The 25,825-nt window shown below is 46.6% G+C and overlaps 1 protein-coding gene and 1 long non-coding RNA gene across 4 annotated transcripts in view; one reads left to right on the top strand and one right to left on the bottom strand.

Annotated features, from left to right (window-relative positions):
* The window catches only part of PTPN18 (protein tyrosine phosphatase non-receptor type 18), a 220,565-nt gene that overhangs the window by 49,190 nt on the left and 145,550 nt on the right, over window positions 1–25,825 (bottom strand). For all 3 annotated transcript variants that reach the window (XM_068248793.1, XM_068248794.1, XM_068248792.1), the window contains 2 exons: window positions 25,046–25,135; window positions 4,931–5,013 (listed from right to left, as the gene is read on the bottom strand). In XM_068248793.1, coding sequence (XP_068104894.1) covers window positions 4,931–5,013; window positions 25,046–25,135 — 173 coding nt within the window. The remainder of the gene's footprint in view (window positions 1–4,930; window positions 5,014–25,045; window positions 25,136–25,825) is intronic.
* On the top strand, window positions 255–25,320 carry LOC137527837 (uncharacterized). Its single transcript, XR_011023223.1, has 3 exons — window positions 255–407; window positions 24,901–24,973; window positions 25,085–25,320. It is a non-coding gene; the product is annotated as an uncharacterized lncRNA (long non-coding RNA).

The raw sequence follows: 25,825 nt of genomic DNA, 5'->3' as shown, positions 1-25,825 counted from the left end.
TCGAACCCTGGTCTCCTGTCTCAGAGGCAGAGCCCTTAACAATTACTCCATTCAGCCACTTACAGTAGGCAGTAGAAATCTGACAGAAGTGACAGGTTTTGGACTAGTCCATTTGTTCATAGGTGATTCTCAGCAAGGCTTTTATTCTTTATGTATTCCCAAAAAAGGTTTTAAACAATGATGCTGGCCAGCCTCCCTGCTCACTACACAATTTTTTGGCGGTTGGACAGTGCAACTGCCATTCACTAAGTGCTTTTGAAAATAAATATATCCCTGAGAATTCCCTATGAAGAGATGGACTAGTCCAAAACCTGTGTGTGCACCTGTGCCCCACATGTTACAATGCCGGCAGCCACATGGGGTGTCAATGCGGAAATACAATGGACACTCGGGGGACAATGTGACAGGTAAAGGATAAATACACAGGTACGGGGGGGGGGGGGCACATAAAACATTTGGGGGATAGCTGTCAGTGGCTGCGAAGCTGCCAATTCCTGAAAAAGATTTAATGCTGAAATTGATAGGGAATCGGCCTGCAGTGTATGGACAGCCAACAGATCACTCTTTTATCAGATTCCATTACAAAGAGATTTGTCTCTTGGTCCAATCTGACCATACATGGCTAGATTGTATAGATGGAGGATTTTTTAGGCAGTGTTATCTAAATTCTGTAAATTCTGGTAGGTGAGCATTCAAAATTGAAATTGCAGTAATATTATTGCGCATACACAGCATGCAGTAATATTACAATGTGTGCGTTACCATAGTAGCGGTCGTGCTAATGGAGTACCGTGGTCGTGCTATGAGCGTATCTCGCAGTAGTTACGCACATGACGGGATTATTGCCGCATACTTTGTAATATCATGCAATTTCATGCATCAAGGCCAGGGAAATTCAGGAGAGATGGGGGAAGGAAAAGGGGAGGGGTTTTAAATGTGTCTTAGGGGTGAGATGATACCAGGTGAGGATTGCGTTAATACAACACTAAGGCCCATATGCAAATCAACTTTTTCTCCTAGGTGATATTTTCATACCTTACCAATAAATGCCCTTTAAACCATGTCGCTACATGCCGAGTCACGTAGTACAGGCATGTGCGGTGGTGCCAAACAATGGGGGAGAGTTGAAACTTGGGGGCGGCCCGTCAGGCAGCAGCAGCAGGACGATTCCCAATAGATTTAATGCTGAAATCTATTGGAAATCGCTGTGCAGTGTGTTACCAGGCAATGAATACCTCTCTGATCTCCCCCGCACTACCTCAAGCCACGCCCCTAGTCACACTACCACTAAAGGTGGCCATACACGATACAATAAAATGATCCGATTTTACAGCAATTCGATAAATATGATCGGATCTCCCGAAAAGATCGAAAGTTTTTATCGATCCGGAATGCAGGAAATTTTTCTAAAGATTGTATGATGTGTGTTAGATTGTCAGTTTATTAATATAGACACCCTAGCAATTTTTTCACAGTTTCCAATCATTTTTATCATAATTGGGGGAAAATTTAACACGTGTGGTCATTGGTCATATTTTTGAAATGTTACAATCAGTCAGAAAAATTGATTGCATTTCTTAAATTGAACAGATATTTAAAAAGTTGTATGGTGTGTGGCCACCTTAAGAATTCACATGCAATAGACACATTTTCATTATTCAGATCACACAGACCTTTCCATTATTACTGCAGACAGGCATGTATGTAATTAAGGCGCTGGGAAATTGGGGCACGAGGCAAAGCCGAAACACTGCTCACCCTGCTCCTGCAAAAGTTCCGGCGGGGTTAAAGGACTTACGAGGCCAAAACGGCTAAAAAAAGCCAAGTACCTTTAAGATGTTTAAATGCACGGAGGACGCCGTCCGCGCCCTCCGTGCAGTTCCGCCGGGTCCCCTTCCTGTGATCGCCCCCCCCCCCGTGCCGATCGCGACCCCACAGGCCGGGTCGGGCTCTCGTTCCGCTCCCAATATGGCCGCTTCCTCTGGCCGCGGCTGCGCAGTCTGCCTGGCCGCTAGTGCGGCTGTGCAGCTCTACGGCCAACCCCTCCGATCCATGCTACAGTGAGTGGTTCGGGGGGTTGGCCCTAGAGTTGCGCAGCCGCACTCACGGCCAGGCGGACTGCGCAGCCGCGGCCAGAGGAAGCGGCCATATTGGGAGCGGAACGAGAGCCCGACCCGGCCTGTGGGGTCGCGATCGGCACGGGGGGCGATCACAGGAAGGGGACCCGACGGAACTGCACGGAGGGCGCGGACGGCGTCCTCCGTGCATTTAAACATCTTGAAGGTACTTGGCTTTTTTTAGCCATTTTGGCCTCGTAAGTCCTTTAATTCCTTTTTTTCCTCCAGGCCGCTGTGGACTCAGGGGTAAGATGAAATTTGTCTGCCAGCTTTTGCTGGCTGAAGAATTACACTGTTGTTATAGTAATTTGGGCATTGTGTTTTCACGCCACCCAATTTACTGTCTGAGCACTGGTATAGCCGAAATCCACATTGCAGCTTATGTCGGCACATGTTGTGCCCAAATTTCCTGCGCTGTTTTTGCCTGACTCGTGCAGACAGTCCAGTACTTACCAAAAAAGTTGCGTTTCATACACACAAAGCTGTCTTCATGTACAAAATGTACTGTACTTTATTTGTTATTGCTGATATTTACTCTTACATGTTACAGTGGTGTATAAACTGTTGTAAGCATTTGAAAACAAATTAAAAGCCCATTGAAAACAACAATAAAGCATTATTAATACATGTCCAAAAGTGAACCATTTATCCACATTTCACCATGTAGAGCACAAGACTCAACTTACAATTTAATTTACAAAACAACCTCCCGGAATTACACCTGTTTGTAAGTAGGAGACTGTCTGAGTGTTTTCTTCATATTAGCGTTTTACACAAAACAATACATAAATAAAGTGATATTATACTCCAAAAACCAAAATTCCAGTAACTACTCTTAGTAACACAAAAGAATACTGTAAAAAAGCATGCCCAAGCATTCCCAGTGGGTAAATTTATTTATTTTCACTGCAGAGAGCAGTAGACGCTGGCTTATCTTTAATCATTGGCAAAGGCAAGAATCTCCCTCTTCCTGTGTCTTCACTTTCCCCCCCATCGTTTCTGCTGAAGTGGCTCAGTTGTTGCCAGTGTGTCAATGTGTCTATTTAGTAGAGGAAGGGAGGCAAAGTGAAGACACAGAGACAGGGAGATTCTTGTCGTTGCCAATGAATAGAGATAAACAAACTTCAACTGCTTTCTACAGTGAAAATATATATGATTTTACACACAGGGAATACTTGGAAATGCTTTCAAATGTTCTTTTCTGTAACTAAGATAAGTTACTGAAATTTTAGTTTTGGGAGTATAATCCCATTGTAAGTTAACCACAGCTGTATTAAATCTACACCTTGTTTGGAGCCTCTTATCCATGTCAGGGCATAGATTTCAGTTGCCCATCACTGCACAATCTTGTCGCCATTGACACTCTGTTTCCATGACACTCACCTGTCTAAAGACAGCTGAGCGCCATACATCATCCTGACCCTGTGATCACTGTGAGCCAATACCAGGGTTCACAGCCAAAAACCGAAGGGGAAAAAAAAGCTAGGTAGGAGGGGGGGTGGGGGGGATAGGGGGGGGGGACTTGGGCGAGAGCCAGCCCAGCCACAAAAGGTCAAAGGGTGACAATGTGACAATATAGTTTAGAGCCTGTACTCATCCTGGTTATGTGTAGGGAGGCCCAACCCCTTAGTGTCATGTGTCACATCCAACAACCAATAAGTGAATTCAAGCATGGTCATGGGGGGGGGGGGGGGGGGTTCTAGAATTGCATCGGGTTCCTGTGCAAACAGGCCAGGGTGGGGACAGACATAGAAACAAAATTGATAATGTCGATTGACATAAGGATTGCAATTGAAATCTTCCACACATTATGGATCTAACTAAATACTAACTTCTAACTAGTTAGAGATCAAACTAACACAGACCTTAAAAAATTTACAAAAATGTCTTATTCAGTCCCAACTCCTCCTCCTGAGTTGAATGAGAGGTTGACATATTTCCTTTTTAAATAATACCAGTTACCGTGCTGTCCTGCTGATCCTCTGCCCAGGGCCGGGCCGAGGGATAGGCTGGAGAGGCTCCAGCCTCAGGGCGCAGTGTAGGAGGGGGCGCAGAATTCATTCAGCTGTCATTCCTAATTGTGTTTTAAGCAGAAAGAAATAAGAAAAGGGGATACATGGCAGTGACTGCAAGCCAGATAACTAGATATTAAGGTGTTGGGGAGGTTGTGGGCCCTGTGGCGCCTCCTAGTCTAATAGCAATCAGTGTTTGATGGCTCGGGTGGCAGGGATGGAGGGGCGGCACTTTAGTGTCTCAGCCTTGGGTGCTGGAGGATCTTGTCCCGGCTCTGCCTCTGCCACTAATACTTTTAGCCCTACATACTGAACAAGCGTATACATAAGATGTTTCGGACAAAAATCTGACAAGATTAGCTGCATGCCTGTTTCAGGTGTGTGATTCAGACACTACTGCAGCCAAAGAGTTCAGCAGGACAGCCAGGCAACTGATATTGTTGAAGGCTGCTTTTACAATGTTGCGGTGTGATCGTTAAATGATCACACTGCAAGAGCCCCCGACGGTGCTAACAAATCAGCCTCACTTCTGGGGTTACCACGCACATCGATCTGCAACTCTTGCGGTGCCGCAACGGAACCCGCAGCAACGTGATCAGTGTGGTAGGGCATTTTCAGTGACAGACCGTGTGCAGCGAAAAAGGGTCCTAAAAGGAAATGATTATGGATCCTCCGTATCCCTACATTTTGTTAGTTTTCATTCAGCAAAATAAAACAGCCCAAAACAAAGACAATGAAAGTTGAAAGCTGTAGGAAGCGTATTGAGTCTGTATTGAGTTTTGCAGAGTGCTGACCACTCACCATGCATTGAGTTCCCTTCTCCGATGCAGTGTAGGGGGCCGGGCAGTCAGCGATGCCACATCATCATAGTACAGAGTCTTGTTCTGTGCGGGGAGAGAGACAGACACACAATGAGGAGATGAGCTATTGTGATAAGCTAGGCAGCGATAAAAATCAGGAAGTGCCACTTCCTGTTTTCAATACAGAATTCTACAGATTTAACCCCTTTGTCTTTTCGGGGCACTACGTATGTCAGTGCTAAAGCAACCAATCATACCTCAGTATTTATAGAAGCTGCTACACATATGTGAGGTTGTCGGGTGTACAGGTGTGATCCTGTGGTGATGTACAGCATGAGCTGGGTTATCCACAAGGCACCCTAGGTTGATGCCTGGGGCATAGTGGGTGTACATAGATACTTACCTATGAAGAAGGAAGCCTCTGGATTCTGCAGAAGCTTCCCGTGTGTTCAGAATCAGAATCATTTATTTTGCCAAGCATGACTGGGTCATGCCCGGAATTGGATTTGGCACGTACATAACTCAGAAGCAAAGCAATACAATGGATAATAGCACAATAAGACAATAGATAATAGCACAATAAGACAATAGATAATAGCACAATAAAACAGTAACACTAACAGACCGTGGACACTGGACAGCAAGAGAGACCGTGTACACTGGACAGCAAAAGAGGTGGTGACATAGTAGATACAGTATAGTTTCCCAGCTTCAGGTCTCTTCAGTTGCAGTTCAGGGGGACCCTAGTGGAGTGGGGGTACGTGACTGTAGTTTAGGAGGAGTTTAAGAGGTTGACAGCGGAGGGGAAGAAGGAGTTCCTGTGCCTTTCGGTCTTGGTGGCAATGACCCGAAACCTCCGGCCTGATGGAAGCCTGCTAAAGTAGCGGTGGCCTGGGTGAGATGGATCACTTTTGATCCTCAGCGCTCTAGAGCGCAGTCTTGTGACGTAGAGGAGGTCGAGTGGAGGGAGAGGTTTCCCAATGATTTTCTCTGCTGTTCTGATAACCATTAGGAAACCTTTCCCTCCACTCGACCTCCTCTACGTCACAAGACTGCGTTCACAAGACTGTGTTCCTCGCCAGTACCGCTGCTGCCCGGGACCCATCTGAAGATCATGACCACCCTCCTCTTCATGCCCGAACGTGGTCACGCTGCACCCTCGCGAGTATGGCCACATCTGCATGCATGAAGAGGAGCACTGTAGCAATCAGAAATCTTCTTAGGTAAGTATCTATTGTGGGCAGCATGGTGGCGTAGTGGTTAGCGCTCTCGCCTTGCAGCTCTAGGTCCCTGGTTCAAATCCCAGCCAGCTCACTATCTGCATGGAGTTTGTATGTTCTCCCTGTGTCTGTGTAGTTTTCCTCCAGACACTCTGGTTCCCCTTCCCCTTTACCAAAACATACAGATAATTTAAAGCGGATCCAAGATGAAAAACTAACTATAACAAGTAACTTGTCTATATATCTTATCTAAAGTTTAGATAGTTTATACAGCAAATCTAGCTGCAAACAGCTTTAATAGAAAATGATTATTTCTTACTGTGATACAATGACAGCGGCCATGTTGTTTGTAAACATTACACAGAGGCAGGCTTATCTGTATCTTGAGCACTCAGCCAGTGAAAAAACCTAATTCCCTCCTCCTCCCTCCTCCCCTCTGCCTCTGAAATCTCTGGCTAGTAATACCTCCCCCTCCTCCTGCCCAGACTGAGCTCCCATGAGCCCTTGCTACTGCCAAGGCTCTCTGAAAACCTGTGGGTGTGGTTTAGTTTATAGGGAATTGGAGTTTTAAAACAAAAAGAAAAAAGTATTTGGCTTGAGGAATGCCCTATAAACAATAGGAAAGGAACACAATTATGCAATGAGTAAAAGTTCACCTCGGATCCACTTTAACCATTTGCGGGCCAACGCAGTTAAAATCTACGTCCTGCATGTTGCAGTGCGGATCTAACAGGACGTAGATTTCAATCATCCCGCGTGGTTACTCCTGTCAAGAACCGGCCCGCGGCACGCCTGCGTATACGGTTCCCGACTGCGGGTTTGACCAGATTAAGCGGGGAACAGCCTTATTTAAGCTACAAACAAGGCTGGAACCCCTCAAAACACCTCTCACTGCCACCACTAGCGTTGCTAGACACTTCCACTCTGCTGTCGAGTCCTCAGCGCGCCATCCGCGTTTTCATATTTGGGTCAGCTTTGCGCTTAGGCCAAATACGGGAACGCCACGCACCCACACCCACACACAGTTGCAATCTTACACTGTCGTGAAGCAAAGACCCACTAACAGTCGTTCCGAACGATACTGTTAGCCACTCTGCTGTCGCTACTCGCACTGGCGTTGTTCGTACGTTGGGTCAGCTGCGCGCTTAGGCCAACGTATGACAAACGCCCCCACACACAATGCAATTACAATTTCATACGGTAGTGTTGCTCAAGCGTACAATTAGGCATGAACTTATACACGGTTACACTTCAGTCTCTTCTAGGCTATGAGTGTTAGTTTAGTACGGCAGAAGTCAAACTTATTAAATAATAATTTAATATTCCAGAAAAAACATAGAACAGTGCAGAACTGAATATATACAAAAAGATTACAAAAAACAAAGTAAAAATAGTTACAAGATACAGTTACAAAGATAACACACAAAGTGATTTTGCTTACCAAAATAAACGGGAAATAAACGTACCAGCGTATCGATCTGGCGTTGTTGCGGGGGGTTCGCACTTCTGGTCAGGAACCAGGTTAGTTCTAGCCGTGTGAGCTACCTCCAAGAACTACAAGTTGTGGCTATCCTAGCTGCGATTTTATACTATGAAATACGCCTGGAGGCTGTAAGCCTGTGTGGACGGGGGGAAGCTAGATTTAATAACATCCTCAGACATAATTTGATTTCCCAGAGATCTGACATCCACATGTGAACAGTGTCCTATACAACAAAAGACTTTGTTAACCTCCAATCTCCCCAGGTTACAGGTGACAATTGATTAAGGCTTTCACATTGCAGCAGGATGTCCTGTGTGATCTGCTTCAAAGCAACTGTCTGATTAAGGGTTTCCTAATTACCTGTTTTCTGGCTGTCCAGAGGAACTGTATGCTAATGTCCCAGCCCCCTGCTTCCAGAGATATTCAATGCAAATGTAGTACAGCCAGATAACCATCCCTTCAAAGCAGAATACACATGTGAGATATAGCAGACAGAAAATGACAGAGATATGTTCCTGTATTTCCTAATATCATCAGCACCTCAATATATTCCTGACAACTCCTTGTTTGCCTTTGTGAATTGTGTAATTACTGAATGTTAGACCAGGTCTAAAAACAGGTCTAAAACATTACACCAATTCATCAGCAGACTAAAAACCATCTGTAGACTAGTCTAAACTGCTTAGTGAATTGAGGCCCTTATTGCCTTTTGGTGGTTTTGGAAATGGTCAGTTTGTTGTGTAATTGAGACCTCTACAGGCCACGTCCTGTGCGATTCACACTCTCCCGCTGTTTTCTAACACGTATTGATGCGTTTCCTCTCTACATTGCTGAAACACTCAAACTTTAAAAAACATTTTAATAAAACTACATTAGAAATATATAGATATTTATCTGTGGTGATTTTCAATAAACGTGAATTTTTTAGTCTGCAGATCAGGTATTCTGACTCCACTGTCTACGTGCTTGTTCCAGGTCTGACTATTAAAGGACACCTGTACTAAAATGGATATGGAGGCTGCCATACTTATTTCCTTTTAAGCAATACCAGTTGTGTGACTGCCCTGTTGATCTCCTTGGCTGCAGTAGTGTTGAAATCACACCCTTACTCAATGTCAGACTCCTCACACAGCACAACAAGCTGCTTTTCCCCCAATGATGACCTCTTCACCTCACTCTCCTCTAGCTGCTCCTCCTACTCTGACTGCATGCTTTTAGTATGAAGGGATGGCAGTACTGGGGGACAGGAAGCAGTACGGGGGTGCAGGGGGACCGCAGCGGTAGAGGTAAAATGGCAGAAATGGTCACATGGGTTGTTATGGTGGGGAGGGCAGGAACATTGCCTCAGGAAGCTGCAGCTGATTGGATAGTCATTTGACATGACATTTTGGGGGCAGCTTACTCTGGGCCTTGGCCGCTGGTATTAAAATAAGAAGGATATCTATAGCATGTACAAAGTGCACTCTGTGCAGTGCACAATTTATTTTTTGGGTGAAGGAGCGATTACTTTAAAACACCACTAAGTTCTGTCCATGTGGCTGACATTATTGTTACATAATAATTGGGTAATCTAACTTCCAGCTTGGCTAAAATGTCTGTTGGCTCCTCAGAAAAACTCTGTCATTGGGCGTGCCTGTGTGTTGCACAACCGTCATAACTAGGACGGATATCACTGTGTCTCCCTTGCGAACAATTGTTGCCGAAAAGTCACCAATATTAACAACTGAGGCCCCGTATCTGTCCTATTAACATATATAGCCCCTCTGTGTTCCCCTTTCTAAACAACTGTAGCCCCTTCATAAGAAGACAACCCAATGCAGTAACTATCGTCCAACTTCACTTCATAAATCTGGACACTAAACATCATTCTAAAATCATAGCGGAGAGACTCACCGGACCTAAAAAACATACAGGTCAGGTCGGGTTCACTCAACTAAGAGAAACAGATTGCCCAGGGAGCTCATGGTGAACCAGAACTCCTAGGAGTGTGTAAGGGGCTGAAAGAGACCAAAAAGCCTCCATACTAAAATGCTATGCAAAACAGAAGTTAGCTGTTAGGATCAGGAGACTGTTGACCTCACCACTGATATAGAACCACTCCAGCGCAGAGTCTAAGTGACCACGGGTCTTCACCGACACCCCCCTAATGGAGATGCCGGAACACCCCCCTAATGGGGATGCCGCGCTTCGCTGCCTAGTGCCCACCAGGTTGCGCCAGAGGAAGCTCCACAGTGGTTCGGAGAACAGGAGGATACTACTGAGTGAAGGACTGGGGTGAAGAGACGTATTCCACAGTACAAGCCAAGGGTAAGGGGAGGCAGAGTTCAAGAATGGTCGGGGTCACAAGCCAAGGGTCAGGGCAGGCTGAGTTCAAGGATGATCGATGTCACAAGCCGAAGGTCGGGGCAGGCGGAGTTCAAGGATGGTCGAGTACACAGGCCGGGTCACAACAGGAGATCAGAGATAAATATATCAAGGTATCACACTAGGAACACTAGCCAAACTGCCAGAACAAGCAGCACTGCAGTGAAGGGCAGTGCTGCTTAAATACTGGTGGCAATTGAATCTGGCGCCAGAATTAACGCCTGCGCATGCGCAGTGCGCCGTGCTGAACGCGCGCACCACCCTGCGCAAGCGTAGTGCGCAGCGTCGTGTGCGCGCACACAGCTCCGCGCACGCGCGCCCAGCGCGCAGCGCATGCGCGCTGCGCGCGCAACATCGTGCGCCATCTTGACTTGAAAGGGACTACAAGACTTAGCGTCCCTCCGCGCGCACGCGTAGAGACCCCTGCCTGGAAGCGTTGAGGGTCACGGACCCGGTGAGTATGACATTGCCCCCCCCCTAATGGCAACCTCCGGGTGCCCTCAGGTCTTGGTTTCTGTGGGAATCTTTGATGGAACTGCCTAATCAATCTCGGAGCGTGAATATTCCTGCCCGGTTCCCAAGAGTTCTCCTCCATACCAAAACCCTTCCACTTAATTAAATACTGAATGGAATTCCTAATCCTCCTGCTATCCAGGATCTTCTCTACCTCAAATTCCTCCACACCCTCTACAAGAACTGGAGCAGGAGGGCAAGGGCAACGTCCAGGAAATTTACTAACCTCCACTTTCTTTAAACAGGAGACATGGAATACTGGGTGCACCCGTAAGGACCTTGGCAATGACAACTTAAAGGCTACTGGATTCACCTGCTTCTGAATAGGAAAAGGTCCAATAAATTTTGGCCCAAGCTTCTTGGATGGACATCGAAGCTTTAAATTAACTGTAGAGAGCCAAACCTGATCTCCTGGTACAAGACTTGGCCCCTGCTTTCTGTGTCTGTCGGCGAATCTCTTTCCCTTCTCTTGGGATTCTTTCAGAATTCTTTGTACTTTAAAGAAGTTGTCGGTGATGGAAGATATTCTCTCCTGGACTCCTGGAACCTTAGATTCCGACTTGAAACCTAACAGAAATGAAGGATGGAATCCATAATTCACAAAAAATGGAGATTGGTTGGTGGAGGCATGGATTGTGTTATTAAAAGCAAATTCTGCAGTGGCCAGGAGTGAAGACCAGTCTTCTTGTGAAGCAGATGAAAAACATCGGAGGTACTGTTCAAGGGTCTGGTTTGTTCGTTCTGTTTGACCGTTAGTTTGCGGATGATAGCCTGATGATAATGAAGTGTGAATATTCAGTCTGTTGCACAACTCCTGCCAAAACTTAGAGGTGAACTGGACTCCTCGATCTGAAACAATGTCTCTAGGTAATCCGTGGAGTTTAACTACTTCTTTCAAAAAAATTTCCGCAGTTTCTGCAGCCGTGGGCAGTCCCCTAAGAGGGAAGAAGTGTGCCATTTTGGAGAATCGGTCGACTACCACGAAGATAGTCGTGAAACCCTTGGAAGGCGGAAGTTCTACTATGAAGTCCATGGCTATGTTCTCCCAGGGCCGTTCTGGAATGGGCAGCGGGTTCAACAGACCCCAGGGCTTGGTGCGGGAACTCTTGGACCGGGCACAGGTCTCGCAAGTCTCCACAAAATGATAGCAGTCCTTGGTCATTTCAGGCCACCAAAAAGTTCTTTGTAATAACTCGAGTGTCTTCGCCATTCCAAAATGGCCTGCTAGCTTATCATCAACAGGCCTGAAGGACAGAAAGTCGTGACCTGGGAGGAACAAAGATCTTTTCCTGGTAATAGTAGAGACCATCCTTGAGCAGCAAATCGAGGGAGGTGTCAAGAAGAGCGGATTCCTGTTGGATAGAAGTGAGTAGACTTGATTGAAGAAGTAAGAAGTGTTGTGATGATAAGATATTCTCCGGAATTGAGCTGGGAACAGTCTCAGAATGGAACATACGTGACAGAGCGTCCGGTTTTGTATTCTTAGAGCCAGGGCGGTAAGTTAAGTGGAAGTTAAACCTTGAGAAAAACAGGGACCATCTTGCTTGTCGAGGCTTCAATCTCTTGGCTGAACGGAGATATTCGAGGTTTTTATGATCTGTGAAAATGAGGATAGGATGTTCTGCTCCCTCCAATAAGTAACGCCATTCCTCCAGGGCGGCTTTGATAGCAAGGAGTTCTCGATCCGCCACATCATAGTTCCTTTCGGCAGGGTTAAGTTTCCGCGAGAAGAATGCAATAGGATGGAGAAGGTCTTTAGGATCGAATCGTTGTGACAAGATGGCTCCAATAGCAATCTCTGAGGCGTCCACCTCCAGGATGAAAGGCTTAGAAGGTTCCGCATGTCTCAGAACAGGCGCCGAAGTGAAGCAGGTCTTCAACTTTTCAAAGGCCTCTTGGGCTTCGGAAGTCCAGTGGAAAGTCTGCCGGGTACTGGTTAATTGTGTGATGGGGGCCACTACTTGAGAGAAATTCTTGATAAATCTTCTATAGAAGTTGGAGAAACCAATAAACCTCTGTACAGCCTTTCTATCAGAAGGGACGGGCCAATCCAGAATGGCAGAGACTTTCTGTGGATCCATTTCTAGACCGCCAGGTGAAATCTTTAACCCCAGAAACTGGATAGACCTCCTTTCGAATTCGCACTTTTCAGGTTTAGCGTAAAGGCCGTGAGTCCTAAGACGAGACAGCACTTTCTTGACATGAGCCCGGTGTTCCTCCAGGGAAGAGGAAAAGACTAGTATATCGTCCAAGTACACCACCATGAAATCATCAATGAAATCACGAAAGATATCGTTCACGAAGTGCTGGAATGTGGCTGGGGCATTACATAGGCCGAAAGGCATCACTAGATACTCGAAATGCCCGAACCTAGAACGGAAAGCTGTCTTCCACTCGTCTCCTTCTCGAATACGGACCAGGTTATAAGCTCCACGGAGATCCAGTTTGGAGAATATCCTGGCAGTACGAAGTCTTTGGAATAGGTCTGACATGAGAGGCAATGGATACCGATTCTTAATTGTAATCTTGTTTAGTTCCCTATAGTCTATGCATGGACGAAGGGAACCGTCCTTCTTCTCCACGAAAAGATTCCTGCCCCGGCAGGTGAAGTGGATGGGCGAATGAAGCCCTTTTTGAGATTTTCATCAATGTAGTCCTTCAATACTTGGGATTCTGGCTCAGATAGTTGATAAGTCCTTCCAAAGGGAATGGAGGCACCTGGCTGAAGATCAACAGGGCAGTCATAGATGCGATGAGGGGGTAAGGCGTCAGCCCCTGACTTGTCGAAGACATCCAAGAAGTCATGATAGGCCGAGGGAACAGAGTCCTTCTTCTTGGAATCTAAGCAGAAAAGGATTCCGGCCCGAGGGAAACAACTGCGGAGACAATAATCTGAACGGAAAGCAGGGCCGGTTCTAGACAGGCACATATAAGGGGGCAGCCAGAAATTTGCAGGGGGCATAAAAAACCGCTACGCGCGGCGCGCCAAAAAATGGGCGTGGTCATGCAGCAGACCGTGGGTGTGGTCATGGGTGGGGCCAAATATACATGACTTTAGCAGTGGTGTTAAAGGTCTGCAGGGATAGTTTGAGCTCTGCTGTAGTGCATCCCCCAAAAATATGTGATCTGACAGCATTTCACCAAAAATACACTGCCAAGTTGCTGATGTATGGCACCCATAAAGGAAACCAAAGATGATTGATACTGTTTTATACATACCCAGGTCTTCCTCCAGCCCCATGCACACAGATCGCTCCCACGCCGCCGTCCTCTGCTGCCTGCTGCTGCGGTATTGGGTCCCGTTAGTTCAGCCAGTCTGCGCAAGAGGAACTGCGCTCTTTACGTATCTCTCCAGCGACCACCGAAGAGATACGTAGAGGGCGCACTTCCCTTGGGTAGACTGGCAGAACTAACGGGACCCAATACCGCAGCAGCAGGCAGCAAAGGACGGCGTCGTGGGAGTGATCTGTGCGCATGGGGCTGGAGGAAGCCCCAGGTATGTATACAACACTGTCAATCATCTCTGGTACACTTTAAGACATTCTTAATAGGAGACCAGCAGCAGCTACAAATGATTAAATTAGGATACACAAAGCTTAAGAAGCTAGGACAGGCAGTGAAAGGGTTAAAAGAAAATGCAGGCTGAAGTGAGCAGAGCAGATAGAAGAGCAGAGGGCAGGTCAGTCAGTGAGACTGAATAGTGAAAAGAAGGGGGGTGAGCCATTACACAGAGTATATCTGACCTCTGTGCAGATTGTTCCTGCTCCCTGAGCTGCAGATAGGAATCAGTTATTAATAAAAGAGTATCCCCCTGCCCACCAATCATCACAGTGATGTGGGCACAGGGTCCTCAGGTCAGTGTGGGAGGTCAGGGGACTCGTACATTATACACAACATAGCGCCGTCCATCAGCAGCACACAGGCAGTCTGACAGGCTGTGTCCTGTGTATGCAGAGAGCTGGGCGGCTGGGACTGGAGACATAAATCACTTGCCTTTTCCTCTCATGTCTCCCCAGCGCGCCCATCCTTCTCATTCAGATACAGAGATACTTGTGGCTGGCTGGCCGGGATCACATGGGGCGGGCAGCCAGTGAGAGAGCAGAGTGTCTCACTCCTCTCTCACTGGCTGCCTGGCCCCATGTGATACCCGACCAGGCTACTGAGTGTCTCTATCTCCGCCCTCTACACACAGCACAGCGGAGATAGAGGAAATGTGTCTGCGTTCCATGGACCAGGAAGCAGCAGCATATTTGAGGGGGCAAGAAGTCTATTTGAGGGGGCTCTGCCCCCTCTTGCCCCCCCCTAAAGCCGGCCCTGACGGAAAGACACTTCACCCGTGCTCCAATCAATGGTTGGGTTGTGCATCTTCAACCAGGGCATGCCCAGAATGATCGGGAAGAGTGGAGAAGGGAGCAAATCAAAACAGAGGTATTCGTGATGTTCTTCTTGAATGGTGATCATCAAGGGGAAAGTCCCTGACGTAATAGGACCGGAGCTGATGGAAGATCCATCAGCCAGCTGGATGGTGAGTGGAACCCCCTTACAGCGGGTTGGAAGCTGAAGTTGTGAGGCCAGGTTGATGTCGAAGAAGCAGGAGCAGGCTCCGGAGTCGATGATAGCCTTGACTCTAACGGTCTCTCCTCTGGGGCCCTGAAACGAGAGGGTAAGAGGGATATGAGAGACTGCCAGTAGTTGGGTAGTACTGTCCTTGCAGCAAGGTCGGTCAGGCTTACCCGAAGGCCTGACTGGACAATTCAACCGGAAGTGGCCCGGGGCTCCACAGTAGAGGCACAGATTGGCAGATCTTCTACGTTGTCTCTCCTCCTGAGAGATGGCAGGTCGAGCCAACCCCAGTTGCATAGGCTCAGGAACCTCCGATGTGGCAGAAGAAACAGGAAAGCTAGGAGTAGTGGAAGCTTCGGCCATAGAAGGGACCCATATGGGACGAGAAGGGCCTGCTCTTTCCAACCGTTTTTCTCTTAGTCGCCGGTCAATCTGGACAGACAAACGAATGAGGTCTTTTAAAGTATCTGGGACTCCAACTCTGGCTAGTTCATCCTTCAGCACATCAGATAGGCCTTGTCTGAACTGAAACTTAAGCGCTGACTCATTCCAAGAGGTGTCTCCTGACCAGCGACGGAAATCGGTGACATATTCCTCCACTGGCCTCTTTCCCTGACGTAAGGCTTGGAGAGCAGTCTCTGCAGATGCCCCTCTTCCGGGGTCGTCATACAGTTCCGCCATGGCATCAAAGAAGGTAGTGACACTGGTTAAGGCTGGATCGCTCTGTTCAACCATCCGGAGGGCCCAGGCTTGAGGTTCGCCTTGCAGAAGGGAGATGATGGCTCCGACCTTGATCCCTTCACTGGAGAAGGTTCGGGGCAGTAAGGTGAAATGGAGGCGACAAGCGCTCTGGAACAGCCGGAATTTAGATCGGTCCCCTGAAAACCGATCAGGTAGTGGTAATCTGGGCTCTGGTGTAGCAGTAGCTGCTCCTTCCACAGCAATAGGCACAATGTTGACTGCAGGAACTTGAACTGCCGCTGGGGCTGCGGGAGCAGGAGCGGAAGCAGGAGCTGGAATAACCGGCTGATTGCTAAGAAATTCCCGGATCTCGGAGTTCTCCTTTTGGACCTCTGCGACTGAAAGTGTTAGCTGGGAGACCATTTCACATAATAGGTCCATCTGTGTTCGTCCTCCACTAGTATCCATGATGGCTGCTTGTTACTGTTAGGATCAGGAGACTGTTGACCTCACCACTGATATAGAACCACTCCAGCGCAGAGTCTAAGTGACCACGGGTCTTCACCGACACCCCCCTAATGGAGATGCCGGAACACCCCCCTAATGGGGATGCCGCGCTTCGCTGCCTAGTGCCCACCAGGTTGCGCCAGAGGAAGCTCCACAGTGGTTCGGAGAACAGGAGGATACTACTGAGTGAAGGACTGGGGTGAAGAGACGTATTCCACAGTACAAGCCAAGGGTCAGGGCAGGCAGAGTTCAAGAATGGTCGGGGTCACAAGCCAAGGGTCAGGGCAGGCTGAGTTCAAGGATGATCGATGTCACAAGCCGAAGGTCGGGGCAGGCGGAGTTCAAGGATGGTCGAGTACACAGGCCGGGTCACAACAGGAGATCAGAGATAAATATATCAAGGTATCACACTAGGAACACTAGCCAAACTGCCAGAACAAGCAGCACTGCAGTGAAGGGCAGTGCTGCTTAAATACTGGTGGCAATTGAATCTGGCGCCAGAATTAACGCCTGCGCATGCGCAGTGCGCCGTGCTGAACGCGCGCACCACCCTGCGCAAGCGCAGTGCGCAGCGTCGCGTGCGCGCACACAGCTCCGCGCACGCGCGCCCAGCGCGCAGCGCATGCGCGCTGCACGCGCAACATCGTGCGCCATCTTGACTTGAAAGGGACTACAAGACTCAGCGTCCCTCCGCGCGCACGCGTAGAGACCCCTGCCTGGAAGCGTTGAGGGTCACGGACCCGGTGAGTATGACATTAGCTTTCTTAAAACAAAAGGTATTTGCGATTATTCAGGTTGGAGTGAGCTCTGAGGCGGTCCATAATGCATCACTGCTGAGTATGCAAATCATCCCTTAGTTGTCCCTGAAAGCTAAACACGCCTCCAGATCTGCTGAAGCAATGATGTGTCAAAGAGAGGATTTGCATATATTTAATAGTCATGCACCTCAGAGCTCACTCCAACCTGAAACATTGCAATTACCTTCTGTTTTAGGAAGGCAAACTTCTGTTTTGCAAATAATTGTAGTAAGGAGGCGAAGCAGAGGACAACACCCGGAAAACAGAAAGGGCCCGTTTCCATTAGAAGTGATGCGATTCGGCTACATAGCTGCATCGCACCGCAGGTGTCCTGAAAGCAATGCACGGCAATGGAACAGTTTCCATTGCGTGCATTGCGTTCTTAACAGTGTGGAGCGATCCGAGAATCTACAGCATGCTGCAGATTCTCGCACAGCCGCAGCTGCCCGCCGTCCCCTCCATACACTTCTGTATCTCCCGATGCGGAAGGGACACGGCTAGCAGCGGAAGTGATGCGATGCGGCGAGGTAGCCGCACTTGCATCACTTCATAGTGGAGAGGAGCTCTTACTCATATATAAAGCTGTAAAAAAGGGGGGTGCAAATGTGTGTACTCTCAATGCAGTAAGGGTATTTGACTGGATTCACTGGAGCTTTTTGAAGGAAGTTCTTACACAAATTGGATTATACTAAAATATGCTACAGAGAATCCTGGGACTATATAACGGCACGACTGCCAGGGTTAGAGAATTAATGGGATCCTGTCAGACGCCTTTCCCATCAACAACACAATGAGACAGGTTGTCCCTTGTCGCCGCTGTTGTACATACTGTGCATGGAGCATTTTGCTCTAAGACACAACATAGATATTAACCTTCCTGGCAGTAAGCCCGAGCTGAGCTCTGGCTATGCCGCCGGAAGGCACCGCTCAGGCCCCGCTGGGGCGATTTGCATAATTTTTTTTGCTACACGCAGATAGCACTTTGCTAGCTGCGTGTGCAATCCGATCGCCACCGCTACCCGCCGATCCGACGATATCCGTCGCGCCACAGCTGCGCCCCCCCCCCCCCCCCAGACCCCGTGCGCTGCCTGGCCAATCAGTGCCAGGCAGCGCTGTGGGGTGGATCGGAGTCCCCTTTGACATCACGGCGTCGATGACGGCGGTGACGTCATCCCGCCCGTCGCCATGGCGACGGGGGAAGCCCTCCAGGAGATCCCATTCTCCGATCATGTCTCGCTACATGAAAAAATTTTTAAAAAAGAAAAACGGCTTTGCTGCTTCCTGGCGGATTTTGATAAACCGTCAGGAGGGTTAACCCTTTAGCAGCCAATTTATTTAAAGGCGTGCAAGTGCTCAAGGCCAATTTATTTTAGCACATTTTTTTTATTTCTTACATTTCCCTGCTTCTAATTTGTACTGCTGTAATGTGTATTTATGGCCACTTGTCACTAGGGGGCAGTGTGAGACAATAACAGAGAACTTCTGCTTTCAGATTCTATATTTTCTACTGGACGAGAGAGATCAAAGCATACCAAAAATTTACAGCACAAGGAGTTCTGCCAACTGAGGTCAAAAGCAGGCGTGTATCAAAAAAGGGTGCCTAGAAAAAAGGGCACAGGATATAGCCGAAATTATAAGTTGTAATGTAAAACAATATTTTTCATTTATAGCTTATAAAGTGCTAAATCGGTTCAATAAACGGAAATGAAACGGCAAAATACCGTCTATAACAACAAACGAATTCGGAAACGAAACGTCAAATAGCGTCTATACCCAAATACGATATTTACACTTGTATTAAGCATAGTAATACAATAGTAGATTTTACAGGTATTTTACTGCAATTATACCTAACTGTAGGCTCTCCCTATCCCTAACCCCTAGACCCCCGCCCCCCTTTGTGTAAATATACATAATGTAATAAATTGTGTATATTACAAATATTGTACTGTAACTATACCTATCCCTACTCTCACACAGAACCCTCCCTGTACCTATCACTAACCCCTAGACCCCCCTGGTGGTGCCTAACACTAACCACCCCCCTGGTGGTGTATATTGTACTGTAACTATACCTATCCCTACTCTCACACAGAACCCTCCCTGTACCTATCACTAACCCCTAGACCCCCCTGGTGGTGCCTAACACTAACCACCCCCCTGGTGGTGTATATTGTACTGTAACTATACCTATCCCTACTCTCACACAGAACCCTCCCTGTACCTATCACTAACCCCTAGACCCCCCTGGTGGTGCCTAACACTAACCACCCCCCTGGTGGTGTATATTGTACTGTAACTATACCTATCCCTACTCTCACACAGAACCCTCCCTGTACCTATCACTAACCCCTAGACCCCCCTGGTGGTGCCTAACACTAACCACCCCCCTGGTGGTGTATATTGTACTGTAACTATACCTATCCCTACTCTCACACAGAACCCTCCTGTGAGGATATATGTGATGATGATGACATGTACGGTAATATGCAGAACATAGCAGCCATATTGTATCGCATGAAGACCATATATTTCATTTTTCTGTCAGTGTCACATGTGTATGTCTGCTAAAACCCAGTAGGGCTTTGGGGGAAGCTTGGATTCTCTGTATGTCAATAACAACTACATTTGCATCTGAAGGTAAACGATTGTGAATAGGAGCAGGAACTGCTAATTGGCTGGCTAGCCTCTGGCCAGGAAATGGCTTATTATGCCAAGAGCAGTCAAGTCCCCACCTTTGATCTGCTGTGATCTGCTGTGAAATACTGTCTCAGATGTGTCACCTAGACTGGCTGCAGACCACACCAGCCTGAGCCAGGAATTTACATATGACAGCCTGCTGGATGTAGTTTTGAAATCTCTGCAAACTTTAAAAGCTGAGACAGGAAAGCTTTGAAGTTGTATATCACAGAAAGGATATGACGCGCGTTATGTAGGAAACTGGAAATTGGATTATTCCTGGATATGGACATTTGAGTGGCCCCAGGCCATACAACGGACTATATAAGTGGCCTAAGATAGTCACAACTGGTAGCTCTTAGGAGATGGCAAACACTAGGGCTATCCTGGTCTGACCAGAAGCTGCGTTCTCCCGCAAACAACGTTTAGACCTTCAAGTTGGTAACGTTTTAATTCCCATTTTATTTTGATGCAAATATCCTTGTGTGTATCATTGTAACTTTTATCTTTGTAACTTTTTACTTTGTTTTGTAATCTTTTGTATAAATTATTTTCTGCATAGGTCCACTTTTTTTCTGGAATATTAAATTGTTATTTAATAAATTGACTTCTGCTGTACTAAGCCAACGCTCATAGCCTAGAAGAGACTGCAGTGTAACTAGTGTTACAAACCCTAACCCGCAGTCGGGAACCGTATCTGCAGGCTTGCCGGGGGGCCGGTTCCTGACACCTCCCTGTACCTATCCCTAACCCCTAGACCCCCCTGGTGGTGCCTAACACTAACCACTCCTCTGGTGGTGTATATTGTACTGTAACTATACCTATCCCTACTCTCACACAGAACCCTCCCTGTACCTATCCCTAACCCCTAGACCCCCCTAGTGGTGCCTAACCCTCACCCCCTCTGGTGGTGCCTAACCCTAAGACCCCCCTGGTGGTGCCTAACCCTAACCACCCCCCTGGTGGTGCCTAACCCTAAAACCCCCCTGGTGGTGCCTAATTCCAAGACCTCCCTGGTGATGCCTAACCCTAAATCTCCCCTGGTGGTGCCTAACCCTAACCACCCACCTGATGGTGCCTAAACCTAATTATCCCCCTGGTGGTGCCTAACCCTAACCATCTCCACTGCACAAACACCCTTACACACATATAAACAATAATATATTTAATCGTTAAAATACTTCACTATAAATAACATGAATAGAATAATTTATATATTTGTAATAGAATAAATAGCGTTAAAATCACGTACACATTAATAATATATATATATATATATATATATATATATATATATATATATATATATTAGAATAAATAGTCTTAAAATCAGGTACGCATTAAAAATCTTAAAATAACGGTAATATTAAAAGCGATATATTAGAAAACTATAATCAACGCATTATAAGTGTAAAATACAAAGTTAATACCAAAAGCGATGTATTTCTAATAGCACAAGGTTGAAAACGATATTTAAGCATTATACGTATGAAAACGAATTTTAAATAATAAAATAAGTGTAAACGATAATTTTCTTGTTACAGCCCTGAAATCGAAATTTAAAAACGAAAAACTAAGTAAAACCACAAAGTTAAATCGAACCTGTAAACGGTATTTGTTATAAACCTTATTCTGTAAACAAAAACTTTTGTAAACACGATCAGCTATTTCTCGGGCGCCCTTTTTTACTGTCGGGCGCTATATAGCCGATATTTTGCATTGGAGTCTATGGCAGCGCCCTTTTTGTCCACTAGCCATGAGCGATCTTTTTTACTGGCCCGCAAAAGCAGTACACTTATTTCAAACAATATAATTCTATTAAAGCTGTTAATAGGTTAAAGGAAAATATCTATATAATCATTATAACATGAACACGGAGTGACCTTCGGCATGAAAATCCCCCTCTCATATGAAACCTTTTTTTGTACAACAATGAGAATGAAATTAAACAAAAAAAGACAACCAAGAAATACGTACAAAAAAAAGAGGAAGCGAAAGGCAGGAAGAGGAAGTGGAAAAAATAGCCCCAACAAAAGCAGCTAATCGTCAGACTTAATTACCGTCATTATTTACATATGAAATAAGAATTTCTGTGATTTCTCCTTTTCTTTGCATGAACTAACGACAGAGGAAATTCCTTCTATGTATTTTCACGTACATGATAGTGTCCCAAGTCTGTCACCATAGCAATAAATGCAGAAGCCTGTCACCAGTGGCGTAGCTATGGAGCTGTGGGCCCGATGCAAGTTTTACAATGGGGCCCCCAGCACTCTATAGATAACAATTGATACGGCGCACTAAAACCTGTCCATGGTAACTACAGTGTCAGAGGTGCAAGAAGGGGATGGGGAACAGCTTGTTAATGATTACCACTATTCAAAGTATCTATAGAAGTGATTATTATGAGCACAGCACCAATAGAGAGCTAATACTGCATTTGAGAGAGGGCCTTTCGGGGCCCCTCTGGCCCAAGGGCCCCGATGCGGTTTCAAACCTCTGCAACCCCTATTACTACGCCCCTGCCTGTCACCAGGCAAAAATAATTCCCCAGTCCTGAGCAGGTACTCATTTGCAGACTTTGTTTTTATCTGTTTATAAAACCCTTGATAAGGTGATGTCAAATAAATCATTTTCAAAGTATCTCATCAGAAGACCAGACATTGACCATTTACTGTACCACAGACTGTCTGTGCTACAGGTTGCTATCTTCTCAATAGAAATTAAGTATGTGCCAGCCCCCTTGCAGACTGAACAGTGTGAATGATGCAGTTAAAGGGGCCCTGAGCAGAGGAATAAAATGGAAATCTGAACTTACCTGGGGCTTCCTCCAGCCCCCCGTAGCCCGTGAGTCTCTTAGTGTCCTCTGGGTTCCTGTCCATGGCCTCACTGGTGGCTCCGTTAGGTGCACGACTTCAGCTTAAGTCATGCGCAACTGCGCATGCATGGCCCGTCCACCTGAGCTTTCTACACAAGCGAGGTTCTTGAAAGACTGAACTAAGCATGCGCAGGAGGCGTATGGCAACAGGCGCGTGATCGAGCCAGGTGTGCTACCGCGTCTTGCATGCGCAGTTGCACATGACTTCAGCCAAAGTTGCGCACCTAACGGAGCCGCCAGCTAGACCACGGAGGAGACCCAGAGGACACCAAGGGACCTCGTGGGCAACAGGGGGCTGGAAGAATGCCCCAGGTAAGTTCAGATTTCCATTTTATTCCTCTGCTCAGGGTGCCTTTAGATTAGATGCAGCAGCCACAACCACAGAGCTTAAAAGCCATCTCATGAAATCCTCTGCTTCTGGTCATGTGGTCAAAAGCTGAAACGGCAGTACATGTTGCTTTCTGTTCACCCTAGATTCAGCTGCAAATTAGTCAGCTGTGACCATGTGACATATAAAGTAGGAAGAACAATAATTGCCAGACTACATTTCCCAGAATCCCCGTATTACAGTAGAAACCCATGGAGGTAAATTCCCAAAAGAACCATAAGCTTAAAGAGGCACTGTAGTGACACATACTGTAGTACAATACAATAAATTATTCAGGATACCCACAACACATATTTGTGGGGAGACCGGCCAGGGGTCCGCTGGGTCTGTTGGGAAATTGAACACCGATACCGGCAAGCACCTGATCGAGCCCTTGTGAAATGATCGATTGGGTGGCCATGTTGCAGCATCCATATCTGCTAGACCTTTTAGCCTCACAAGACGTTAGACCAAGCACTCCGATGGAGATGGAGCGTGCTATAGCTGATGAGGCCCAAATGCCCTCCAGGGTCACCAGTCTAAAAAAAGTCAAGGTCAGAAGCACAGCTCGAGAAAAACATAGCTCTTTATTGAAACATGCAATTAAAATCACATGTCAATGGAAAAAGTCTAAGCCCATTTTTCCATTTACATGTGATTTTAATTGCATGTTTCAATAAAGAGCTATCTTTTTCAAAAAGCGGACCTTGGCTTTATTGAAACCTTTTAGCCTATCACATTGTAAGTGGGTGTGTTTATAGATAATGGCAGTTGGTGCTGCCTGTTTTTTTTTTTCATGTCTGTCAGAAGTAAAGATGATTACGTACAGGCTCACAGTGGATCAAACTACAGGAATGAATCACATGGTGAATATCAATAATTTCTTGATCTATCTATTTTTTAATGTCTAACTTTGCAATGTATTGATTTAGCTTTCCCCCTTACGGCAATCTTTTGGTAACATTTGGTAACATTCCTCTTGAAAGTGCACACGAGGTGAACCTAAGGTTACCTAAGAAGGAAGTCTCTGAATCCTGTAGCCACATTCCAGGTCCTTCTGTCTCCCACCATTGCAGCACACAGACCCCCAAAAGACCGCACCCCTTTTCATGCCATACTGTGCCTGTGCTAGCATGGCCGCGCCTATACAGTAAGCTGGAGATCTTCACGCATGAGCAGCTCCATGCTACTGTGCAGGTGCCACCATACCTTTCACCAGGCAACCTAGGCAGGTGCTTGGGGCCTAGTGGGTGTCAAGTGGTCCACCAGCCACCTTCTCTGGCCTCTCTCCACTCCAGCTTACCAAAAGGACCACAAGGGGGCCCAAAATCTACTACCTTGCCTAGGGCCCTATTACATCTTAAAGCAGGAGGATCAGCCATACTATGCCAGGGAAAAACCACATATATAAGTAGATAAATACTTGATTTACTTACATAACACCTGTATTGTACTGTCCACGTTTTGATTTCAGTGAATTTTATATAGTAAATGGAGAGAATTCTGTTCCTGGTGGGGAACCATGTCTTTTGCCAACAGCTGAGGCTAAATACTGATGTCATTTCTGCCCTTTGCTTTTTCTTTTCTTCTCCAATCGCTGAGTCGCCTCAGCCCTGCTTGTAAACACAAGTGAGCAGAGGATCATGTTTCAGCTAGGCAGGGAAATAAAGGTAAGAGGAGGAATATATTAGAGATAAAAAGAAACCCCAGCATGCAACTGTTTGGCAATGGCAATTAAAGGGCCAGTGATCCTAAGGCATGTGATAACTCCAAACCATAACAGCATAAAAAGTTTTGGAAGTTTTAAATGCAGGATTAGCATCTTTATCATTTAATACACTCAGACCAGCTGCTGCTGAAATTTGATTTTCATGGTGACAATCCCACTTTAATCCATTCTCTGCACCTGCTGCAATTTTCAGTAGGGTCCCGGGCAGTGATCTGGAGGAGGACGTGGGGACCGTCTGCAGGATCCAGAGGCCTCCCTCTTCTTGGGTAAGCATCTAGTTTTTTACTTCAGGATCACCTCAGTTTCACTTTTAATCTGGTCATATTTTAGCCTCTTACCTGCTGTAGGTTTTCATAGTTTTGGCTTAAATCTTTCAGGCGTTTCTCGAACATCTCGGTGACGGCGTGGTACAGGAAGTCGTACTGCTCCTGCGGGAAGAGGAATGCAAATCATAAACCACAACAGAAGACGGCACAGGAAAGCAAGGGTGACTGATCACCCAGCACTCAGACAGGCACGCGAGCTGAAAACACAGGGCCGCTTGTTGCTATGGCATCTGCAGTGATACCAGACATAAGTGATCCGGCAAAATTAAAAACTGTCTTCAATAAAAGTGCATCTGAACTGAGAAGCAGGAATGCTCGCCTCGGGTAGTACTTTTTAAAACCCGAATGTATTCGGATCCGGGTACCCAGATACCCAGATCCGATTCGGGTATCCGGTTCCGAGCTTGCGGATATCCGACCAAATTACCCGCGGGTACCCGACCTATTCGGGTATCCGGATAGAAAAACCGGAAGTGCCCTTTAAATAGCTTTAAAAAGGGTTTTTAGGGTAAATGATGCATGTAGAATTATGTTTTTTTAAAGGGAAACACTAATTTAATATTTGGTTAACATAAAATGAAAAAAAAAGGGCCTGTAAATTATTAACTTCAGGATAGGTTCCAGACAGCGGTCGACGGTCATGCAGCCCACATTGTGTCCATAAGTCCAACCGCACAACTGGGACATGATAGTTTTCAGCCCAGACACCTCCAAAAAATGACGCCGCAATTGTGTTTTGGGTTGAATATAGGTGGTGGTATCAGCAGCAGTGGCCTGTGGCACCGTGGCGGA

This window comes from Hyperolius riggenbachi, chromosome 8 (genome assembly GCF_040937935.1).
Source record: "Hyperolius riggenbachi isolate aHypRig1 chromosome 8, aHypRig1.pri, whole genome shotgun sequence".
NCBI classification, from domain to species: domain Eukaryota; kingdom Metazoa; phylum Chordata; class Amphibia; order Anura; family Hyperoliidae; genus Hyperolius; species Hyperolius riggenbachi.
This window is presented reverse-complemented; position numbering and strand designations above follow the sequence as displayed.